At 35.5% G+C, this 19,082-nt stretch overlaps 4 protein-coding genes across 10 annotated transcripts in view; 2 read left to right on the top strand and 2 right to left on the bottom strand.

Moving 5' to 3' along the window:
* LOC104800481 (COP9 signalosome complex subunit 2) overlaps positions 1 to 1,303 on the top strand; it is a 3,771-nt gene extending 2,468 nt beyond the window's left edge. Inside the window, exons 8-12 of the mRNA XM_010523291.1 lie at positions 125 to 193; positions 306 to 396; positions 481 to 615; positions 710 to 822; positions 920 to 1,303. Of these exons, the coding sequence (XP_010521593.1) occupies positions 125 to 193; positions 306 to 396; positions 481 to 615; positions 710 to 822; positions 920 to 1,010 (499 nt within the window). The 3' untranslated portion in view covers positions 1,011 to 1,303. The remainder of the gene's footprint in view (positions 1 to 124; positions 194 to 305; positions 397 to 480; positions 616 to 709; positions 823 to 919) is intronic.
* A 3,833-nt stretch (positions 1,304 to 5,136) lies between these two features.
* LOC104800480 (CBL-interacting serine/threonine-protein kinase 3) lies at positions 5,137 to 10,999 on the top strand. Of its 5 annotated transcripts, none has more exons than XM_010523289.2 (15): positions 5,145 to 5,268; positions 6,038 to 6,281; positions 6,632 to 6,694; positions 7,093 to 7,164; positions 7,253 to 7,360; positions 7,475 to 7,555; positions 7,795 to 7,848; positions 7,930 to 8,055; positions 8,160 to 8,249; positions 8,984 to 9,106; positions 9,219 to 9,329; positions 9,576 to 9,689; positions 9,823 to 9,879; positions 9,980 to 10,054; positions 10,592 to 10,999. In XM_010523289.2, the coding sequence occupies exons 2-15, from the start codon at positions 6,108 to 6,110 to the stop codon at positions 10,655 to 10,657; spliced, it is 1,314 nt and encodes a 437-aa protein (XP_010521591.1). In that variant the 5' UTR covers positions 5,145 to 5,268; positions 6,038 to 6,107; the 3' UTR covers positions 10,658 to 10,999. The 5 variants fall into 5 exon arrangements, with proteins under 5 accessions (XP_019056525.1, XP_010521591.1, XP_010521589.1 ...); XM_010523287.2 differs by having other exon boundaries at positions 5,999 to 6,281; XM_010523288.2 differs by lacking the exon at positions 5,145 to 5,268 and adding an exon at positions 5,364 to 5,466 and having other exon boundaries at positions 5,999 to 6,281.
* A 276-nt stretch (positions 11,000 to 11,275) lies between these two features.
* Positions 11,276 to 14,785, bottom strand: LOC104800478 (oligoribonuclease). Of its 2 annotated transcripts, XM_019200981.1 has the most exons (9): positions 14,601 to 14,785; positions 13,877 to 13,960; positions 13,249 to 13,325; positions 12,670 to 12,751; positions 12,486 to 12,541; positions 12,012 to 12,098; positions 11,844 to 11,934; positions 11,552 to 11,687; positions 11,276 to 11,515 (listed from the first exon to the last, which is right to left on the bottom strand). In XM_019200981.1, exons 1-8 carry the CDS (start codon positions 14,773 to 14,775, stop codon positions 11,566 to 11,568), a joined length of 774 nt encoding a protein of 257 aa, XP_019056526.1. In that variant the 5' UTR covers positions 14,776 to 14,785; the 3' UTR covers positions 11,276 to 11,515; positions 11,552 to 11,565. The 2 variants fall into 2 exon arrangements, with proteins under 2 accessions (XP_019056526.1, XP_010521588.1); XM_010523286.2 differs by having other exon boundaries at positions 11,276 to 11,687; positions 14,601 to 14,783.
* Positions 14,786 to 15,666: 881 nt separating this feature from the next.
* Positions 15,667 to 19,025, bottom strand: LOC104800476 (RINT1-like protein MAG2L). 2 transcript variants are annotated; one of them, XM_010523282.2, is made up of 4 exons: positions 18,663 to 19,025; positions 18,465 to 18,548; positions 17,684 to 17,802; positions 15,667 to 17,594 (listed from the first exon to the last, which is right to left on the bottom strand). In XM_010523282.2, the coding sequence occupies exons 1-4, from the start codon at positions 18,931 to 18,933 to the stop codon at positions 15,684 to 15,686; spliced, it is 2,385 nt and encodes a 794-aa protein (XP_010521584.1). In that variant the 5' UTR covers positions 18,934 to 19,025; the 3' UTR covers positions 15,667 to 15,683. The 2 variants fall into 2 exon arrangements, with proteins under 2 accessions (XP_010521584.1, XP_010521585.1); XM_010523283.1 differs by lacking the exon at positions 18,663 to 19,025 and adding an exon at positions 17,915 to 17,963 and having other exon boundaries at positions 18,465 to 18,550.
* Positions 19,026 to 19,082: the final 57 nt, after the last annotated feature.

The raw sequence follows: 19,082 nt of genomic DNA, 5'->3' as shown, positions 1-19,082 counted from the left end.
CCAACTTGCTTTTGGCATTCCTGAATATTTTCTTCTTGTGACTTTTCCTAGTAAAATTTATGTCTCTTTTTTTTTTAACTGTTGGAAAGCTAATGAATTTTTCCATTTCTATGATTTCATAAAGATATCTTGTTTTGGCTAACATGCTGATGGAATCAGAAGTTAATCCATTTGACGGCCAGGAGGCAAAGCCGTAAGTCGTTTCCATATGATTTGTCTTGGCAACCTTCTTCAGTTCTTCCCGAAATCCTTTTTGTTTATGTTTCTATTTGATGTCTCAACTTTAACAAGATTCCACTCTGCAGTTACAAAAACGACCCTGAGATTTTGGCAATGACAAACTTGATAGCGGCATATCAGCGAAACGAAATACTTGAATTCGAGAAAATTCTTAAGGTATGTCCAGGTGTTCTTCGCTTAACTTCTAGTTTGGTCAGCATCTCTGATTTCTCAATACATTGCTTCTGGGAACAATTTCAGAGTAATAGAAGGACGATAATGGATGATCCCTTTATCCGAAATTACATAGAGGATTTGTTAAAGAACGTTAGGACACAAGTGCTTCTCAAGCTCATCAAACCCTATACGAGGATAAGGATTCCTTTCATTTCAAAGGTGGGGTTTCCATCTGAGCTTCTTTCGAGTTTTCCCTATCATGTCTGATCACTTGGATTGGAAACTTATCGCATGTTGTCCATTAAATTTTCAGGAACTCAACGTTCCAGAGAAGGATGTTGAGCAGTTGCTGGTCTCACTGATACTGGACAATCGAATCGATGGACACATTGATCAAGTGAACCGCCTTTTGGAGCGTGGTGACAGGTTATTATACTCATCCACCTCTCTCTTTCTCCCTTTCCTCTTAATGCCACTGTTCCAGAAGTATGAGTACTGAATTAGATGGAGACTGTCGTTACAGGTCAAAGGGCATGAAGAAGTATACAGCCATAGACAAATGGAACACACAGCTCAAGTCTCTATCTCAAAGTATCAGCAACCGGGTGTGTTAGGAGCTTCTCTCTCTCTCTCTCTCTCTCTCTCTCTCTGAGCATGGAAGGTTATTTCCTGACTTGGCCCTTATCCCATATCTTGACGACGCTTTCCTAGAATAAGAACAGAGAAAGCTATTCCTTGGATCTTCTCTCTTGAGGCGGGTACCCATCGGTCGTGTTTTTCCCTTGTGGTTTTTGGTTGAGTGGTTTGGGGAATCCGTACCACAAAATGATGTCTTTTACATGACAGTGAGTTTTAAGTTTCGTTACAAGTAACGTGTCCTGCATGAGACATGACGTTAGTTTTCTTATTTATATATATATATATATATATATATATAAATATATTGTTGGAAAATAAAATCTTAGGCAACCCCAATTATTTAATTTTGAATTGTATCAGTCCTGAATTTGATTGTGCTATGTGAAATTACTTGCCAGTGCATGTGCACGCACCCCAAAAAAATAGACTTTGGTATAACATTAACTAATGGGTTTGAATGATTGACAATTTTAGGATATCTATATTCAAATTTGTATGGGAAATGGATTTATTACAGAAAAGATCTAAATTTTATATATACTAATTTTTAAAACTCATTTCTATACATCTTAGAAATCACAACTGTGATTACTTGAATCGAATTATATATGTATATGGATAATATACTGACTGGTGAGTTTAAAGAGTCGAGTTAAGAAGATTATCAGTTTAACCATACTAAACTTTATTAAATTTATAAATGCAAGTCATCGTACTTAAGTTCAAAATTTTAATTTGTAAATTATATATTAAAATTTCCTAATATATTTTGATTCAGTTTATTATTATTGGGATTCGGTGGATATAGACATGGAAAACTGCGGTAGCAGCTTTCACCTCAACATAAAGAAATGAGACCTAACATTCGTTAGGTTTTTTTCTATAGTACTTGATGGTCCAACTTTGCTTTTTTTTTTTTAATGGTATAATTTATATGGTATAGTTGGATTCAGTTTTGTGGATTACAACTCAATTCAATATTGATAATTTTAAATCCTTTTTTTTTTTATCATTATGTTGGCGTTTTGGTAGGTTTTTTAAAATAAAAATAGATGACAGCTAACGAATTTAATTTCCGTTGATGGCTGCTAAAGTTTCTGATTTACAACCAACGTGTTCCACGACTGTCATTCCCTATCAAATAATTAATTAATCCATTATCAATTACATGAAAAGAAAGTCACATCGGACTTTGTTTTTTCTCCATGAGTTGTATCGCAAACGCCCCAAAAAAAACGTGATTTTTACGGAATCTGGCGGCTTCTTACGATTAAAAATGGTTCGTAGAATTTTGATCATTCAAATTGTAAAAAATCTAATTCATTATATCAAAAATACCATTTTTTTTACTATTTTAAATTCAATATATATCATTCTCTAACTATGATTCTGTGATTCATGTGATCAAAAATATAATTTTGTCACATATTGATCTCATTAATCATAACGTTGAATTTATTATGATCACACTAATTTATTATGTTCATCCCTTACATATCCCACTGATCATTCGATAAAAACATTATAAATTATATGTTATGACCAATGTGATCAATATATAACCAGATTATATTTTTGATCATATGAATAATAGAGTTACAGTTGGAGAAAGATATATGTTAAAGTCAAAATAACAAAAGGAGATATTTTTTATAATGGCCGTATTTGAGGTGGGTACATAGCTTTTTGTTGAATAGTTTTTTTTTATACATTTTTAATTGATTTCCAAAATTTATTTTAAATATTTTTTGCTCTAAAAATGTTATGTTGTACATATAAGTGGTTTTGTAAACGAAATTAAATATCTAAAAAATTATGATATATTTCAATCCGAATCTACATGTGGATAGATAGAAAATGTATTATTTGAATAACGGATTTATCCCTGAAATGTAATATAATAATGATTAATCATAAGTAAAGTGAACTTACATGAGCAACCGATATATTTGATTTTGTCTATTTAAGCAAATTATATATACTTTTTCTTGCTCAATAACTGAAAGAAATTTTCTGCACAAAGAGTTCTAACATAATCGACCATGAATATTTTAGTTATTGCAGATGAAAGGTTTGACAAAAACCAATAAAAAGATTTCCTAAACTTGCAATTTAGCAAAAAAAAAATAATAATTCTTTTATATGAAATAATAATTTCTAAATTTTGAAAATCACGCCACTTTTCATTACCACCTGCAGAAGTGAGTTTTATTAAATTGAATTAAAAAATAAACTGGATTTTATTGAATCGGATTTAATCTCAATAAACCGATTTATAGAAGTAAAAAAAAAACTAACGTGTTATTACACATTATAAACCACGTAAATCTTTTTTTAATCAATGTTTAATGGATTAACAAGGGTCAAAGTTTTGTGTGACACTGTAAAACAAGTTTAGAAATTTATGTTTAGGAATTATTATTCTATTCAAAAAGTTAAAAAATTAATTTCCCACCCAATTACAAGTTTATGAATTTTAATGATTTTTATGTGAGATATCTCATTCCTAGAACTTCTCTCTTAGAGCACTTAATTGACCAAAACAACTAATCCTTTATTATTATTTTTTTTGTAAATAATCTATTGATGTATTAGCAGCTTTGAAGTATGATATTTTATAATTATCATTATTTTTTTTTACTAAGTTTCATATTTTATTTGGAGGTGAAGTTGAATGAAGTTTGACCGATCTACTTTTAAGGTTGCGAATAATTTAAGTTTCCTACGAATCTTTTTAGGATCTTGGACCATCACTTTTTTAATTTTAACATTGCCGGGATTCTTTTATTTAAATTAAATATAACTTTTTTTTTTTATAATGGTGATATCCAAATTAAATATAACTTGTGTTAAAACAAAAACATGTAGTTGGCAAAATTTCCCAATTAAAGAAATTAACATGTTTGAAAGGTCATTAATTGATTCAAAGTTTATTTAAATAATAATTACATCTCTTTTACACACAAAAAAATCTCTAACATAATAAATGTATTTCGGAATATGAACTAATCCGACAAAATTTTGAGATATTTTACCAAAATAGAACGAATTTTTATATAGTAAATAATTTGACCGGCTATAGAAAAATTTTCACAAATATTTTTATAGTCGGTGAAATGGCATTGTTCACCTAACCTTGTGATATATATATATATATATATATATATATATAGACATACACACACACACGGCGTAAACCATAAATTATAATATATTTTCTGTGCGCAGCATTGTTCTTGATGATAAGTAAACGTTACTCCATGTCATTAATATTCAAATGTATATATAGATTGATAATTACGTATGTAAGCACATAAAAAAAATATCAGGAGATTTTGGTAAGAACCGTAAGATAGTATTGAAAAATGTATAAATTGATATTTTAAATAAAAATTATATTCTATCTTCACATTTGAGTTTAGATTAATTTATAATTTACACTTAATAATTAAGAAAATATAAAATTAAAACATTTACAGCGAATCTTTCTATAATTTTCATTTTTAGATTATTTGGAAACAATTGTAAAAAGATTCTAAAGATTATTTGGAAACATTTTTAAAAAATATAAAAGGTTATGAAATATATTTAAATGGAATATAAATTAAAACATAATCTCCTTTGGATAATAAAAAACACTTCAGATAAATATCTATATTTGACAAAACAAAATTATGAGTGTGCTAATTTTCCAATTTTACTTATTTTCTGGCTGATCACACAGAAATTTCCTTTGACTAACCAAACCCCAAATTACTAAGCAAAATTTATGTTGAGAAAATCAAGAATCAAATGAAGTTTAAGTAATTATAACTAATGAAAAAATAAATAAATATTAATTCACGGGCCAAAAAGTGGTCAGTTATGGCTCTTTTCAAGGTTCTGCTCTGCTAAAAGCCTTACAAGACAGTGATTACTTTAGTTGGTATGTCTTGTAAGGACTTGTAAGGATCTCTGTCTGTTAGTGAATTCAAGTAAACTCCCAAAACAAAACCCCAAAAATATATTTTTTAGAAAATAAAATATTTAACAAAAAGAATAAATAATTATCTTCAGCACCATCCTCGTCATCGTCTTTATCTCCTTCCTCACCGTTTCTCAGGTTACCTGCCTCTTCATCTCTCTCAAAGGCCATTCTCTCTCTCTCTCTCTATTTTATCCGTACGTCCTCTCTCTTCGCTTTCAAACCTTTTCTCTGTTGTGGGCTTTCTTTTCCGCTTACTGGAGAAAAAGGTTCGTATTTTTCTCCCTGATTTTTTGGTTTTTCTTTTGTGGGTTCAATCATACATTGACTATTGGGTAATATTCTACTGTAGCGTGAAACTATATAAATGGAGATGACAACCTATTATGTCCACTGATTTGTTCTCTTACTGCTTCTTCCTCATCTTTTAACTTGGAGCTTCAACAGTAATCCATATAATTCCTCAGGTGGATCTTTTGCCTTGTTGTGGGTTTCTTTCAATTTTGAATATTTCTCTCCATTTCTTCGCACAAAGCGTGTGTAACTTGGATCTCTGCTCAAAGTTTTGTCCTTTTCCCCCTTTTTGGATCGAACTAAAAGCTTCTTCCTCTTTTTTTTCGGTTCTAAATCCTACTAGGCATCATGACTTTTCGGGAATTCGTAGGCTCTCTGGTGGATTTAACTTTCTTTCTTCTTATGGGTATCGATAAATTATACGAATTGTCAACTTCAGAGCAAGAATCGGTCTTTGTACCTTAAGATCTCGTATTTCGTCTCGGACCACAAGCTGAAGCCTCTCCTTACTTGCAGCCAATGGTTGTGGAGGAATCTTTTTTGTGGTCTCAAGAGAGATATTTTAGGAGCTCTGTGAAAAAACCTTAGCCTCTTATGTTTTGTCTGTGGAATATACCCTTTGGATGTCAACACTTGCGGCTCATAGCTTATATTTTTGAAACCTCATATCTGCAAGTTGTAAGTGGAGATTTTGTCCTTTTGTAGGTTCTGTCCTAATTCTGCAGATCATTGGTTGTTATATAGATTCCAGCGGACATCTGAGGGCTTGTGCCTGAATTGGAAGATTGAATCTTTCTGAAAGGTTAGCGAGAGAATGAATCGGCGTCAGCAAGTTAAGCGTAGAGTAGGTAAATATGAAGTGGGAAGAACAATTGGGGAAGGGACATTTGCCAAAGTGAAGTTTGCTAGGAACTCCGAGACGGGCGAAGCCGTGGCTCTCAAGATTCTTGATAAAGAGAAAGTTCTCAAGCACAAGATGGCTGAACAGGTCGGTTTCTCTGTAATTGGCTTGACCCTTCTACTTAGATCATGTTTTTACGCCATCCAGTAAGCTGAAACATGATTATTACGTGGATTTGATCTTGTTTAGGCTCTGAAAACTTGAGACAATTGGCGGTAAATGAAACTTTCTTACAGTCTTTGGTGTGGAAAACGCAATGATATTTTCTTGCCTGTCGTTTGTATTTTCTTTATCAGTGTCTCTATCTTAGTATGTATGATTCTTTGTATTGTGTTATAAGTTTGTTTGATCAGGATGTATAGTTACAACTTGCCAGATTCAGACACAGCCATGTCATACTGACGATCTTCGTGATTCTTTTCTCTTTGTTTGTACAGATAAGAAGGGAGATAGCAACCATGAAGTTGATAAAGCATCCGAATGTTGTTCAACTGTACGAGGTATTGTTACTCTGGTTCTGACCCACCAGCGATCTCGATCTTTTTTCCACCCTGGAGATTTTAGAATTTTGACTTGTTATGGAATTGGTTCTGTTCTTGACCATGGATCTAAACTTCCTTCCTCATCCGTTCTCTATTTGAATTGTTTGATCAAGGGCTGTAACATCGTAAGATGGACACTTGGTCATGAGTTTCTGATTTGAGTCTTCATTCTTGGATTCCTGCACTTAAGTCAATGGGCTGTTGAGTTAGTTTATCTTTCAGGCAGGAAATTGAATTGAGGTTAACCACTACTTCAGCAGATTTGGTTGACCGTTTGAATCTGAAAAATCAAATGTAGATTTCTTGCCTTGATCTTGAGAAATTACTAAATAACTTTCACATGAACTGATTTGTAGGTGATGGCAAGCAGGGGAAAGATATTTATCGTCTTGGAGTATGTTACGGGAGGAGAACTCTTTGACAAAATCGTAAGTCAACTACCGGTTTCATGAATTTGGCATACGGAATCACTTCCAATCACGTAAAAAAAAAATGTGTATATGCAATCTTGTGAAGGTAAACCATGGAAGAATGAGAGAAGACGAGGCGAGGAGATATTTCCAACAGCTTATTAACGCTGTTGACTACTGCCATAGTAGAGGCGTCTACCACAGAGACCTCAAGGTAACTGAAGAAGTAGTCAAAGAACTCGTTCGTGTTTTCAATACTAAGCAAATGGACTGGCTACTTATTGTCTGCTTAAGGTTGTGTTTTTATATTTAATTTCTAAATTTTCAGCCGGAAAATTTACTTCTGGATGCATATGGAACCCTCAAGATCTCCGATTTTGGATTGAGTGCTTTGTCCCAACAAGTCAGGGTAATGAAAAGTTTTCTGCTTTCCATCCCTTCCTTAGTATTTGTTGTCTCACTTGACTGTATTCTCTTGGTTTCTGTTAATTTTTACCCTTCGAATAGTTTCCCTTCTTCTTTCTCTTGCTTAAATCATGAGGTATTTCGGGGAAAAGATTAAAGATTTATACACATCGATTGCCATTGAATACAACCATTAAGATTTCGATGCTAATCCCTTAATGATCGTTACGTGCGAGGTAACAGGACGATGGCCTTCTCCACACGTCTTGTGGAACACCAAACTATGTTGCTCCCGAGGTGTGTATCGTCGATCTCTTAAGCCCTTTTCCGTGTTTTGGACGATGTCCTTCTTCACACGCCTTGATGTTGTGATTTTAGGTTCTTAATGACAGAGGCTATGACGGGTCCACAGCCGACATGTGGTCATGCGGGGTTATACTCTATGTCCTGCTTGCTGGATACTTGCCTTTTGATGATTCTAATCTTATGAATCTTTACAAAAAGGTGAGAAACTGTTCTAAACTCCAATATTTACACTGAACCTTTTACCGATATGGAGTTGTAATAACTCGTTCTTCTATTTCGTGATTCTTTTTTTTTTGTTGCAGATTTCGGCTGGTGAATTCAACTGCCCTCCATGGCTCTCACTAGGCGCCATGAAATTGATAACTCGAATCTTGGATCCGAACCCTATGACTGTAAGTAATCTAGAGGCGGTTAATAAAACTGTGTTTGCTGTCCATGTTCATCAGGAAGAAATAAACTAGAGGCGATTAAAAAAATTTGACATAAATTATGAACATTACAAAGCTTTTTTTGTTCTTTATCAAGACCGTAACCAGAGGGATGAATGTTTGGTAATTTTTTTTCCATTGTTGTGTTGTGAATTATGTTGGCCTTTGTACATACAACATACTCGATTTTGTTTCCAGTTTTCCAGCACAACGGGCTGGAGAAAACAGTTCGGGATTCCACATTATATTTATTAAAAATGTACATTTCTATCTGCTCCATCTTTCGTTTCATCGCATCATTTGTCTTTTCATCTGCAATTTGAATGTCCTTTTCCATTGATCCTGCCACAAGGTTCGTAGTAGTTTTCTTCCTCTCTGTTATAGTTTTTTCCTTTAGCTCGAGGTCTGTGGCCTTTTGCATTAGTTCCAAATTGTGTTTAACCCATATAACCGTGCAGGCGATTTTCCAAAAAACCTATAAACCTTAAATGTTGTCCAATTTATGGACTTTGATCAGAATTTAGCTGGATATAGGTCTGGTCTAGTTTTGTCTGTTTTTTTTTTGGTTAAGTTCGAAGATTTTTTTTTTCTGGAAACAGGTTGAGGATTTAAAATGTATATTTGTTAGCCATGGTTACTTTATTTGCCAATGTATCCGAGAAATTGACGAGATGTGTATATTTTTTTTTTGTTTCCAGAGGATTACGATACAAGAGGTGTTGGAAGATGAATGGTTCAAGAAAGGTTACAAGCCTCCGGTGTTTGAGGAGAAAGAAGATTCAAACTTGGATGATGTCGAGGCTGTTTTCAAGGACGCTGAGGTAAATAGAATGAGTTTTTACATGAAACGGGATAAGTATCGTTTCATCATTTTTCGTTTTCGTGCTAAGAACGTATCACAGAAGAGTTGTACGGTTAATGGTCCTTGACCAGGAACACCATGTGACCGAGAAGAGAGAACAGCAGCCGGCTGCTATCAACGCCTTTGAGATTATTTCAATGTCAAAGGGGCTCAACCTCGACAATCTTTTTGACGCTGAAGAGGTTTGTGCTATAAATAACATGTCAAATTTTGTCATAAATATAATGTTTTTATATCAAATAATTTTCAAGAACAAGATCCAATAGGGTATTGTTTGAGTTGAACAAATTCAGAAACTGCAAAATTTAAAGCAAAGTTTCTAAAGTAGGTAGAAAATCAGTTCAATGTTTCTTCAAATTCAGATTATCATCAGTCCTCTCTCTCTCTGGTTTCTCAAGATGTTTCGCTTATGATGTCGATGATGACAGGGATTCAAGAGAGAGACTAGAATGACGTTGCGAGGACCGGCCAACGAGATCGTCCACAAGATTGAAGAAGCTGCAAGACCCCTTGGGTTTGATGTGCAAAAGAAGAACTATAAGGTTAGTGAAAACCCCCGAAACCAAACCGAAAATCAGACGTTTCCCCCCTGGTTTAAGAGCATAATTACGTTGTCTCGGGTGATCTGAATGTTTTATATATAAATATCGACGGTTCTTGTTTTATGTAATTCAGATGAGGCTTGAGAATGTGAAGGCCGGGAGAAAGGGGAACCTCAACGTCGCCACAGAGGTATTACAATGGAACTGAACATTGAAGGAAGCTCTCGTTCGGATTATGAATTACGAATTGATTGTAGTTTTTTTATGATCCTTTTTGTTGTGACATGAAGATATTTCAAGTGGCGCCATCCCTTCATATGGTGCAAGTTCGGAAAGCGAAAGGTGACACCCTCGAATTCCACAAGGTATGCATTTCATATATTTTCTTGTTTTTACGTGGAAAAGTAGCCGAAAATCAAACAGGACTTTGCATGTTTTCGTGATTCAATTGGTAAACTTTCGTTGCAAACAAAAAACCGAGCATTTTGACTGTTAAAACACTGCAACTAAAAGCCTTCAGAGTTTCAGATGCTCTATTAATCAAGGATCTTGGGCTAGTTTTTAACAAGCTTCCTGAAAGTTCAATGTTTTTCTTGATATTCCTCATTTTGATTTTCATTACATGTGAATGGTTCTGTATTCGGTTTAGCTGCAAATTTTTTTGCATGATTCCTGAACTGAACCGGACCAAATTAATTATATTCTGTTTTGATTTGGTAATCACAGCATCTTTAGCTCAATCAAACCGGTGACCACTTCCTTAAACACCCATTTATATGATTGCCTAAACCGAAGTTTGATAGGTTGGTTTAGATCCCGGTTTGGTTCAGTCTTCTGGGTTTACAGTTCGACCACTTAACCAGATTCTCATCTGATTCTGAAATAATTTGATCTGTTTGCAGTTCTATAAAAACCTCTCGAATTCTCTGGAGGACGTGGTCTGGACAAACAACGAAGAGAAGAAATGATCGGTTTTATGATTCGGGCATGATTGGATAGATCGTGGGCATGTTTTGTTCGGTCTTTTGATCTTCGGATTCGGATTCAGTTGCTTGGTTTGGTTTTCTTTCTCACATTTGAAGACATTCCTTCATTTCTTGTCTTTCATTTCTTTTGTCTGTAGCTTTCCAAGAAGTACAGCTCTCTATGCATTCTACCAATGCATTGTGTAAGAGCTACTTGTAAATATTAGCCTAACCGGTATGGCTATTTTAACCGAACCGGTTTGTTTCCCTTTGTAAGTTTGGGTTATTTCTAGTTGTCAAAACAAATTTTACAATGGCAGTGGAATTCTCTTCTTTGACGAGGAACCAATGCATTGTGTAAGAGCTACTTGTAAATATTAGCCTAACCGGTATGGCTATTTTAACCGAACCGGTTTGTTTCCCTTATTATATTTTTAGGCTTTTTGCTTTGAGGTATTGAATTCTCTAAATAATGTCATTGGTGTGTGTTTCCGGGTCACGACTAACAGTAGATAACACATTCAATGGAATATTTAGTTGCTTGCGAGGCAAGTAAAGTCTGGTCACAATTGCCTTTTTACAGTAACCCTAAATTAAAAGTGCATGTGAATCAACATGCTATTAAATATTAATGCTTCAGAATTCAACATTACTTCAATGTCAAGAAATGTTCCAACACAATTCAGTGCTGCATATATTGCAAGTGAGATTCTGGCTCTCCAGACTTGCCCTACAAGGTACTTTCAAACCCTAGTTTGAAATTTAATTTGGAACCCTAATATTACACCCAAAAGAATAATTTAGAAGCAAAAGGCCGTTTACAAGGCAAATAAACCCTTCCAAGTGATGATTTAGGGTTCCCTGCAAAAGAGATGCTCCTGTAACAAAAGCATATACCCCAAGGAAGGAGCTCATCTCCTTGATTTGTTTGCTTTGAATATACTTTCCTTGTAGAACTTAAGCTCATTGATGCTTTCTCTTATATCATCCAAGGCTCTGTGTTTATTTTGCTTTGTTGGAGCTTTCCTTCGTTCTGAGCTCAAGCAACAAACACACACATCCATGAGTCAGGGTCGGTAATAATTTGCTATATATATAAAAAGAGCCCTTAATTTTATAAGTATTGTTTCAAGTGTATGCAGAAGGGTGGAATAAGAAAAGGAGGACAATGCCTTTAGATAAGCTTTACCTTTCGGATACCAACGGATGCATAGAGCTGTGACACTACTGACATCGACGACCACATGAGAGAAAAGGGCAGCTAAATCTGGCATGTACTTCTGTGAAAAGGATCAAGATGCATCAGAACAGCGTGATAAGACAAAGCATTCAGCATTCGGTAAGCGAGTAGTTTTACCTTCAAGAATTGGAAATCCACGTAAACTGAGTTTCCGGCTAGAAGTGGAGTCTCTGAACCTACATGTTTCTTTACAAATTCCATGACCTGCAAAACCAACCGAGTAAGAGACTGTTCTTCTGAATGAAAAGATTAGAAGAGTATGAGGCATATCTTACTAATTTGCTTAAATTTTGAAGCTTTGCCACTAAGTATTTGCTTAAAATACTTAACAGCACCCAATCTTATAAAATGTGCGGATGCCATTTTGGTTATTATTGCACATCACAGTAGACTTTTTAACAATTTTTCCATTTTTTTAATTTTTGGGCCAAATCATCTACATGTCAAACCTATATCAATATTGCCTTAATCTCAAGTTTAATGTCAAACATATGACACGAAAATTTAAGACATCACAGAGTCTAATTCAACCAGGAAGCAATCATCAAGATACCTAAAAATATCTAAAAGATTCTGTAATCTATCAGTTACCTGATTTTCAGCTTCACTTTCACTGATTGTACTTTGAAGCACTTTCTCAGTCAACCCTAAATTAAAAATCCATGTGTCATTATGAGACCCACATCAACCATTTATGAGATCTTGTTAAATATCAAGTATGAAAAGCATGTGGAGGAGACAATCAACAAATACTATTAGTGTTATGGAAACTTACCGCTAGCAGCATGATGTGTTTGACACCACTCACCCATCTTATCCAAGCAGTCTTTTGTTTGATGTATTACCAAATCTGGACCCTAATAACAGAGGAGCTCTTTTATTGCAAAACATAGTTGCATCCAAGAATAATTTAAGACAAAGCAGATATAAGATGCATCGGCGTTTTAAGATAAATGCACAACCGAAGCAGTCGAGAGAGAGCTTTCAACTCTTTCAAAAAGATGAATGTAATATTAGCAATTAAAATACCACATAAGACAGTATTAAAAAAAAATGGTGCCCTTTGTGAATTGATCACAGTGATTATCAAAGTTCCTTCGAGAAAAGGCTATTCTCTCAAATTTGAGGCATGGAACATGAATAGGAAAAACAAAACACTAGGTCGTAGTTCTTCAAAGAAAATGCTATTCTCTTGGCCAGAGTATTTTCATTTCTAATACATTATCCAACAGAGTAACACACTGTCAAATTAACTTCCTTTTTGGCATGAAAAAACATATGAACCAAAAAAAAACATCAAAACCAGAGCAAATACCATAAAGAGGTTCATAAAGCATGGATGGAAAAAGAATACCTCCACTGATTTGGTTAATCTGCCATCAGTAATGATACAAGCAATCTCCAATATTCGGTCAACTTCAATATTTAGACCTAAACATCAGTATAAGCAAACGGATAAGAAAACTCATGGTTAGTGAACATCAAGATGAAGGAATGTAAATTTCTATTGCAGACCACAACAAGGGTAGACGTGACAAACAGAGACCAAACACAGTTGTTTTCTTAGAACATTCAGGGTTACATTCAAGAAGAAAATATCATATCTGAACTAAAAAAAGGAAAAAAGTTGTTGCTGCATATGCGCTGAAAAGGTAATAGATGAGGAAGAACATGGGAAGTTTGGGAAATGGATAACAAAGCGATCAACCCATTGAGAAGTAGTGGAAAATACAAATGTGATGACAAATTCATGCAAGATTTTAAAAAATCCATACCCAGGTGCTACAAACATCTTACGTGCTAGCGGGTTTAAGATGAAGCCACATTCAAAGAACAGAAAAGACTATGCACACAAGAGTTGACAGAGAATGAGTGTACCAATCGGACTAGAATTGTAATCAGAAGAAAACATAAATCTATGTATCTGTTTCTATCCAATCCAACAACTAAGACCTAGATGTAATTCAACATGATCAACGTACCAGTCATCTCCAAGTCAATCCAGACAAGTGGTTGCTTGAAGCCTTCAAGCTCAATCGAACCGTTAACTTTCTCTCCTTGTCTCCCTGTTCCATTAGAGTTCACATAAACAAAGCAGAATAGGGACCCAATTCTTCATCTCGCAAGAGCACATGAACCTAGTATGCAGACATGTTTGTCATTTATGTTCTAAGCTCTTAAATCAACAGGGGGCTGAACCTAGTATCAACAACTGCATTGAAAGAAGTTTAAAAAGAAAGCAAAAAACCCAATCCGTCTATACATCGCAGCCTAAACTCAGGTCTTTAATCCACGTGTGTATATATATAACATCATCAATGATGGTGGCGACTGGCTAAAATTGAGAGTAAAGAACGATGAATCCTACAAATTTTCCAACATTACTCTAAAAAAAAAAATAAAAAAAATCAAACTTTTCAATGTGAAGAGTGAAGACAAACGCAAACGAAGAATTTTGTTCTCTTAAGCTCAAATCTAAACTAGAAAACTAACAGATGATCACAGAAGTGAAGAAGCCAGCGACAAAATCAAAAGACCCATCACGAATTATGCCCACAAAAACATAAAGCAGACGAAAAGCAATCGCAGACTCCTCTTACGACAAAAAAAACCCTAAAACTTGCACAGTGATGATGAAGACATCGACTTTCAACTTGCAATCCAGGCAGATAAGGAGATTAAGCGAACCAAAAGAACACGATATACCAGAAGAAGATGAAGACGATGGTGAAGAAGCTGTGGCCGGAGAAGACGAAGTAGCCGGAGCTGGAGCCTTGGTCGGAGCATCTTCGTCGGCGAAGGCGAGGAGAGAGAAAACATTGGAGAGACGGTCCATTGTCAATTTGATGAATTTGATCGTAGACCTAAATTGCGTTTTCATATCAATTTAAAACATTAATTGCTTAAATAGTTTCAATTAACTATAACTTTTTAGTAACGCCGACACAGAAATATAAACTTTTAATTAGGATTACAGAGGGATTAGGAAATAATGATATTATCCTGCAAAACTAATTGAAGATATGATATAATCATAAAGCTTGACAACAGGCTCATATTTCGGAATTTAATATTAATTCCGTTATTTTCTAACTGAATTTTTTGTTTCTATCAACTCAAAATTTTATATATTTAACAAAATCGAAATCAATTCATCCTTAAAAAATGCTCCATCCTTTTCGAAATGTCTGTAGTTATAGGTTATTTATTATTTTTTTAGAAAAAAATAATATATATCTTTATTTAATATTTTTATTGATGATAAAAATAACATTATCATTAATAATTTTTTAGAATTTGATAAAGATAAAATTAGAAATTATTGTAAAAAAATATCTGTAGAATGACAAATATTTTAAAACATATGAAATAATCTAAAACAACAAATATTTTGTTATATATATTTCGGTTAAATCCTAATTTAACCCTATATATTTCAGTTAATCATAATTTAAACACTATGTATTTCACGTAAACCATAATTTAAATTAGGAATGGTTATTTCGGATTTCCGTTCGAGTTTGGTTATATTCGGATTTATTTATTTCGATTATAGAAAACTTATGACTATTCGATTTTTATATAAATTTCGATTCGGTTCAATTATTTTTCAATTCAGTTTAGTTTCGATTTTTTTGTTATAAAAAATTTAATTTTTCAAAGAAAATTATCAATTTTTTTCTGTTTGGATTTGGTTTTGCTTTTTTCGTGTTTAAAGAAATCATAACTATTTAGTTTTTCCTAAGCTATAATTTAAACAAAAAATTGAGCAAATGCAAAAGAAAAGTTTCAACACATCAAAATTTGCTCAACTTGTTGGGCAGACAAGTGGGTGAGACCAAACAAACTCAAACAGTTCTTACCATTTCTGCCACTCTCTTTCCGCAACTCTCCTCTCATAAGTTTTCTCTCTTCCTCGCTCATTCCCACCAGCCTCAGAATCTCTCTAACGCAAGGGAAAAATGCTTCGGGACGAACACAGTAAGGTTTAAACACCATGAGTAGCGCCCGTGCATTGCCCCCGAGCCCATCGATCCATTTTCTCGGGAAAAAACTTTCCCCCGAGAAGATTTTCCGGGATATGTAATGGTCTAGCCCTTCTGCAAGACTTCTCCACATGCCCAAGAAGTCCTTCGGGTTAAGATTCAGCTCGAGGGCACAGAGCCGAGTTCTTAGACTGTCCAACGCTTCTGCAAAACCTGAGGACACAGATACATTATCAGAACCTACAGTAAGATTCTCCTCTTCCTCATTGTGAAAGTAGTCACTTGAATGAGTCTCGAATTGGTGGAGAAGAACTGTGATAATCTCCATAAGCCAATCGGTTTCTATATCGACAAGAGCTTTAACTTCATCCTCGAAGAAGCAGCTATGGTTGTTTTCCGTCACGCTCATCTCTACAATGTTCAAGTCATCGCTCCATTCTCGTAGTTTTGATTCGATATATTGAGCAGCATTGATTGGTCCACACACTTTGATCAGCCTGTCTTCGTCCGGGCTGTCATAAGAGAGTTCTGTCTTCTTCAACTGTAAGAACAGCACTTTAATGAAATACCAGAGGAACTTTGCGGCTGTAGCCCTCACAAACTGGACTCGTGGTGGAATAGACGGTAAAGATAGGCCCCGGTCTATTAATTTCTGGGTCATACTGAGAGCAGTCTCTGCTAGAATCGGTGCTTTGTAATCTTCCCTTGTAGATAGAGCATACTTTGCTGATTGTCTGTTGGATTCAAGACCTGCCTTAGTTCTTTCATTCTCGGAAACCGACCAGGCTTTCTCGTCTTTGATCTCCTCTTTCAGTTTCCTATAAGCATCCTTCAGCTCGATCTTCCCCCAGGTCTTGAGCCACTCGGGTTTCTTGCAAAACAGTTCCATGACTAATATGTCTTGATAAAACACTTCCATTGAGGCTTCCTGGAAGATTGCAGTGTCTGCACCTACAAGTAATCTCATCCGTTTATCAAATGCAACCATAAGATCTACGAGATAGAGCCATGATGAGATGACTTCGGATTTCATATGCTTCTCCTTATATCGTTCTACAAGCCCCGGAAAAACCCTCTTCTCTAAGAAACTGGATAGCATCTGGATCATAGCTGAAACCCAAGCTTCTTTAGCACTGCAGCTCGCTAACCGAGCTTTGTCAATTAAAGGCTGTAAAACATCATCCACACCGTCAACAAAGTCTCTTGTAACTTTATAGACAAGGGCGAAACTAAACTCGGGATGTTCAACCCATTTCAAGAAATGATACTCCATTCGAGATGCAATAGGTACGACCAGTTCGTCGATTGCCCACAATCTCACAGCCTTTTGTTTGGACATATCAAGAAGCTTCTTCCTCTTATCCTGTCTGGTCTGAATATGCTGTAAAGCACATAGGACTATAAAGCTTTGGGAATAAGACTCCCTTTTATCTCCTTCCATCAGAAGTAGAGGATTTGGAATATTAGAGACCTCTACATTTCCTACTTTGGACGTTGAGAGTTTTGGGGGCCAGCCCAGAGAAGAGAGAAGTGCTCGGTGCTCTGCAATAATTTGTGGCCGGAGAATAGACAAACTCTTTTCCACTCTATTATCAACAGATTCCATAAGAGAACGCCATTGTGAATGACATCGTGTAACCTCTACGAGTATTTCTTCAATGTCGTTCATGGCTCTAATGACATTATTGAACCTCTCTTGCTTTAGTGCAAAATCCTGCACAACGAAATTGAGTTTTCGAGTTTTTAATACTTATAACTCCAATCATGGATCGTAGTAGAAGAAGTAGATAAAGAAGTTGTAACTGCTGAAACCCGTGGATTACGAAGCTTCACTTGGAGCATACTTCCTTTGTGATTGTTTATAGGGTGAACGACTGAATCTTCAAGATCCCCAACCAGAGTTTCCAATTTTAGAGCAGTCACTGAAATATCAAATACATTTATCAGATTACCATGATCCTCAATAACAGGGAAAGCATTTAGAACGAATTTTCGCAAAAAATGAGAGTAGAACCAGGACTAGACAATCTTAACCTGATCGTGGCTTTTCCCGGGAAGCATCAAACACAGAAGTCACAATGTCCTACGAACCAGAAATGAAGTCCCAAAAGGGCAAATCTCAAACCATCCATGGATAAATTATGACTGTGGATACGCGAACAAGAACTTTCACCCATTCCACATCCGTTCTTAACAACAAAGAAGAGAAAATATCCGAGAAAATTCCACAGAAAAGAAGTGCAAAAGCATGATATTCCACAAAAGTTATCCCTCCCAAACTCCTGGATGAACTAATCTTCAGCCAAGGCTCAACTGAGCTTCAAGATGCAGATGCCATACATAGCAACTTCTTATACCCTTTTTTTCTTTTCAGGGCAAACACTCATTCAAACATGACAAAGTGCTTAGAAGACACATCTGTTCTGTTCTTAACCATTCATTTCAATACCCTCAGGTAAGGACTATTACAGGCCCACTTAACAGCAAGTGACATGATAAGAACTCGTCCAAATCTATCAGAGACAAAAAAAAAAACTCCATGGATATACATTCAAGCTGAAGTTGAAGGATCTTCCCAACTCACCGAAATATTTACGCATGCTCTGAATTCGACACAATTCCTCCACGAGTTTCTGCAATTCCCAGTTCATCAACGGACGAGACCCACCTACAAACAGCAGCAATGAAATGGAGAAATTCAGGAAAAGAAAAAGGTAAATCAATAAAACAATCGCTCCGAAGTTACAGATTGGAAACCGACAGGGAGACGAAGAAGCGGTACCTAGACTGAGATTCTCTAGATTCGTCCTAAGATTCTGCAACGAAGATCTCGTGGAAAACGAGCGGGAGATCCACGAGACGACATGTTTCATCAGATCATGCCGAAGATGGAGAAGCCGGTCGTCTAGGGCGGAGCAATCATGTTCCAGACGCGATAAGAGATTTGAAGCGCCGAGGAAGAGATCTCCAAGGTTCCGGAAATCTCCGTCGAGAGCGCCTGACTGATCGCCGGACTTTAGCAAGACGGGCAGCGGCGGCGGAGGAGGGTTCATGGCGAAGCATTTGCCGGGAAGAAATTCAAGCTAGTCGTTCATGTGATTTTCCCAAAGGAATGACGAAACGTAGAACCGAACCGTGAAGAAAGAAATAGTACAACCTAAGGGACACCCAAACATAATATATTTATATATATATGCACATA

This window comes from Tarenaya hassleriana, unplaced genomic scaffold, assembly GCF_000463585.1.
Source record: "Tarenaya hassleriana unplaced genomic scaffold, ASM46358v1 Cleome7, whole genome shotgun sequence".
In the NCBI taxonomy this organism is placed as follows: domain Eukaryota; kingdom Viridiplantae; phylum Streptophyta; class Magnoliopsida; order Brassicales; family Cleomaceae; genus Tarenaya; species Tarenaya hassleriana.
This window is presented reverse-complemented; position numbering and strand designations above follow the sequence as displayed.

Bases quoted from the DNA above. Each gene is read 5' to 3' on its own strand.
- LOC104800480 (XM_010523289.2), top strand. From the start codon at position 6,108: ATGAATCGGCGTCAGCAAGTTAAGCGTAGAGTAGGTAAATATGAAGTG. The intron at 6,695-7,092 runs GTATTGTTACTC...ACTGATTTGTAG, and splicing joins ATGTTGTTCAACTGTACGAG to GTGATGGCAAGCAGGGGAAA. The intron at 9,880-9,979 runs GTATTACAATGG...TGTGACATGAAG, and splicing joins ACCTCAACGTCGCCACAGAG to ATATTTCAAGTGGCGCCATC.
- LOC104800478 (XM_019200981.1), bottom strand. From the start codon at position 14,775: ATGAAAACGCAATTTAGGTCTACGATCAAATTCATCAAATTGACAATG. The intron at 12,752-13,248 runs GTATTCTTTTTC...CTCTGTTATTAG, and splicing joins GATTAACCAAATCAGTGGAG to GGTCCAGATTTGGTAATACA. The intron at 11,688-11,843 runs GTAAAGCTTATC...GCTTGAGCTCAG, and splicing joins CATCCGTTGGTATCCGAAAG to AACGAAGGAAAGCTCCAACA.
- LOC104800476 (XM_010523282.2), bottom strand. From the start codon at position 18,933: ATGAACCCTCCTCCGCCGCCGCTGCCCGTCTTGCTAAAGTCCGGCGAT. The intron at 18,549-18,662 runs GTACCGCTTCTT...TGCTGTTTGTAG, and splicing joins TCTAGAGAATCTCAGTCTAG to GTGGGTCTCGTCCGTTGATG. The intron at 17,803-18,464 runs GTGAGTTGGGAA...TTGATATTTCAG, and splicing joins GAGCATGCGTAAATATTTCG to TGACTGCTCTAAAATTGGAA.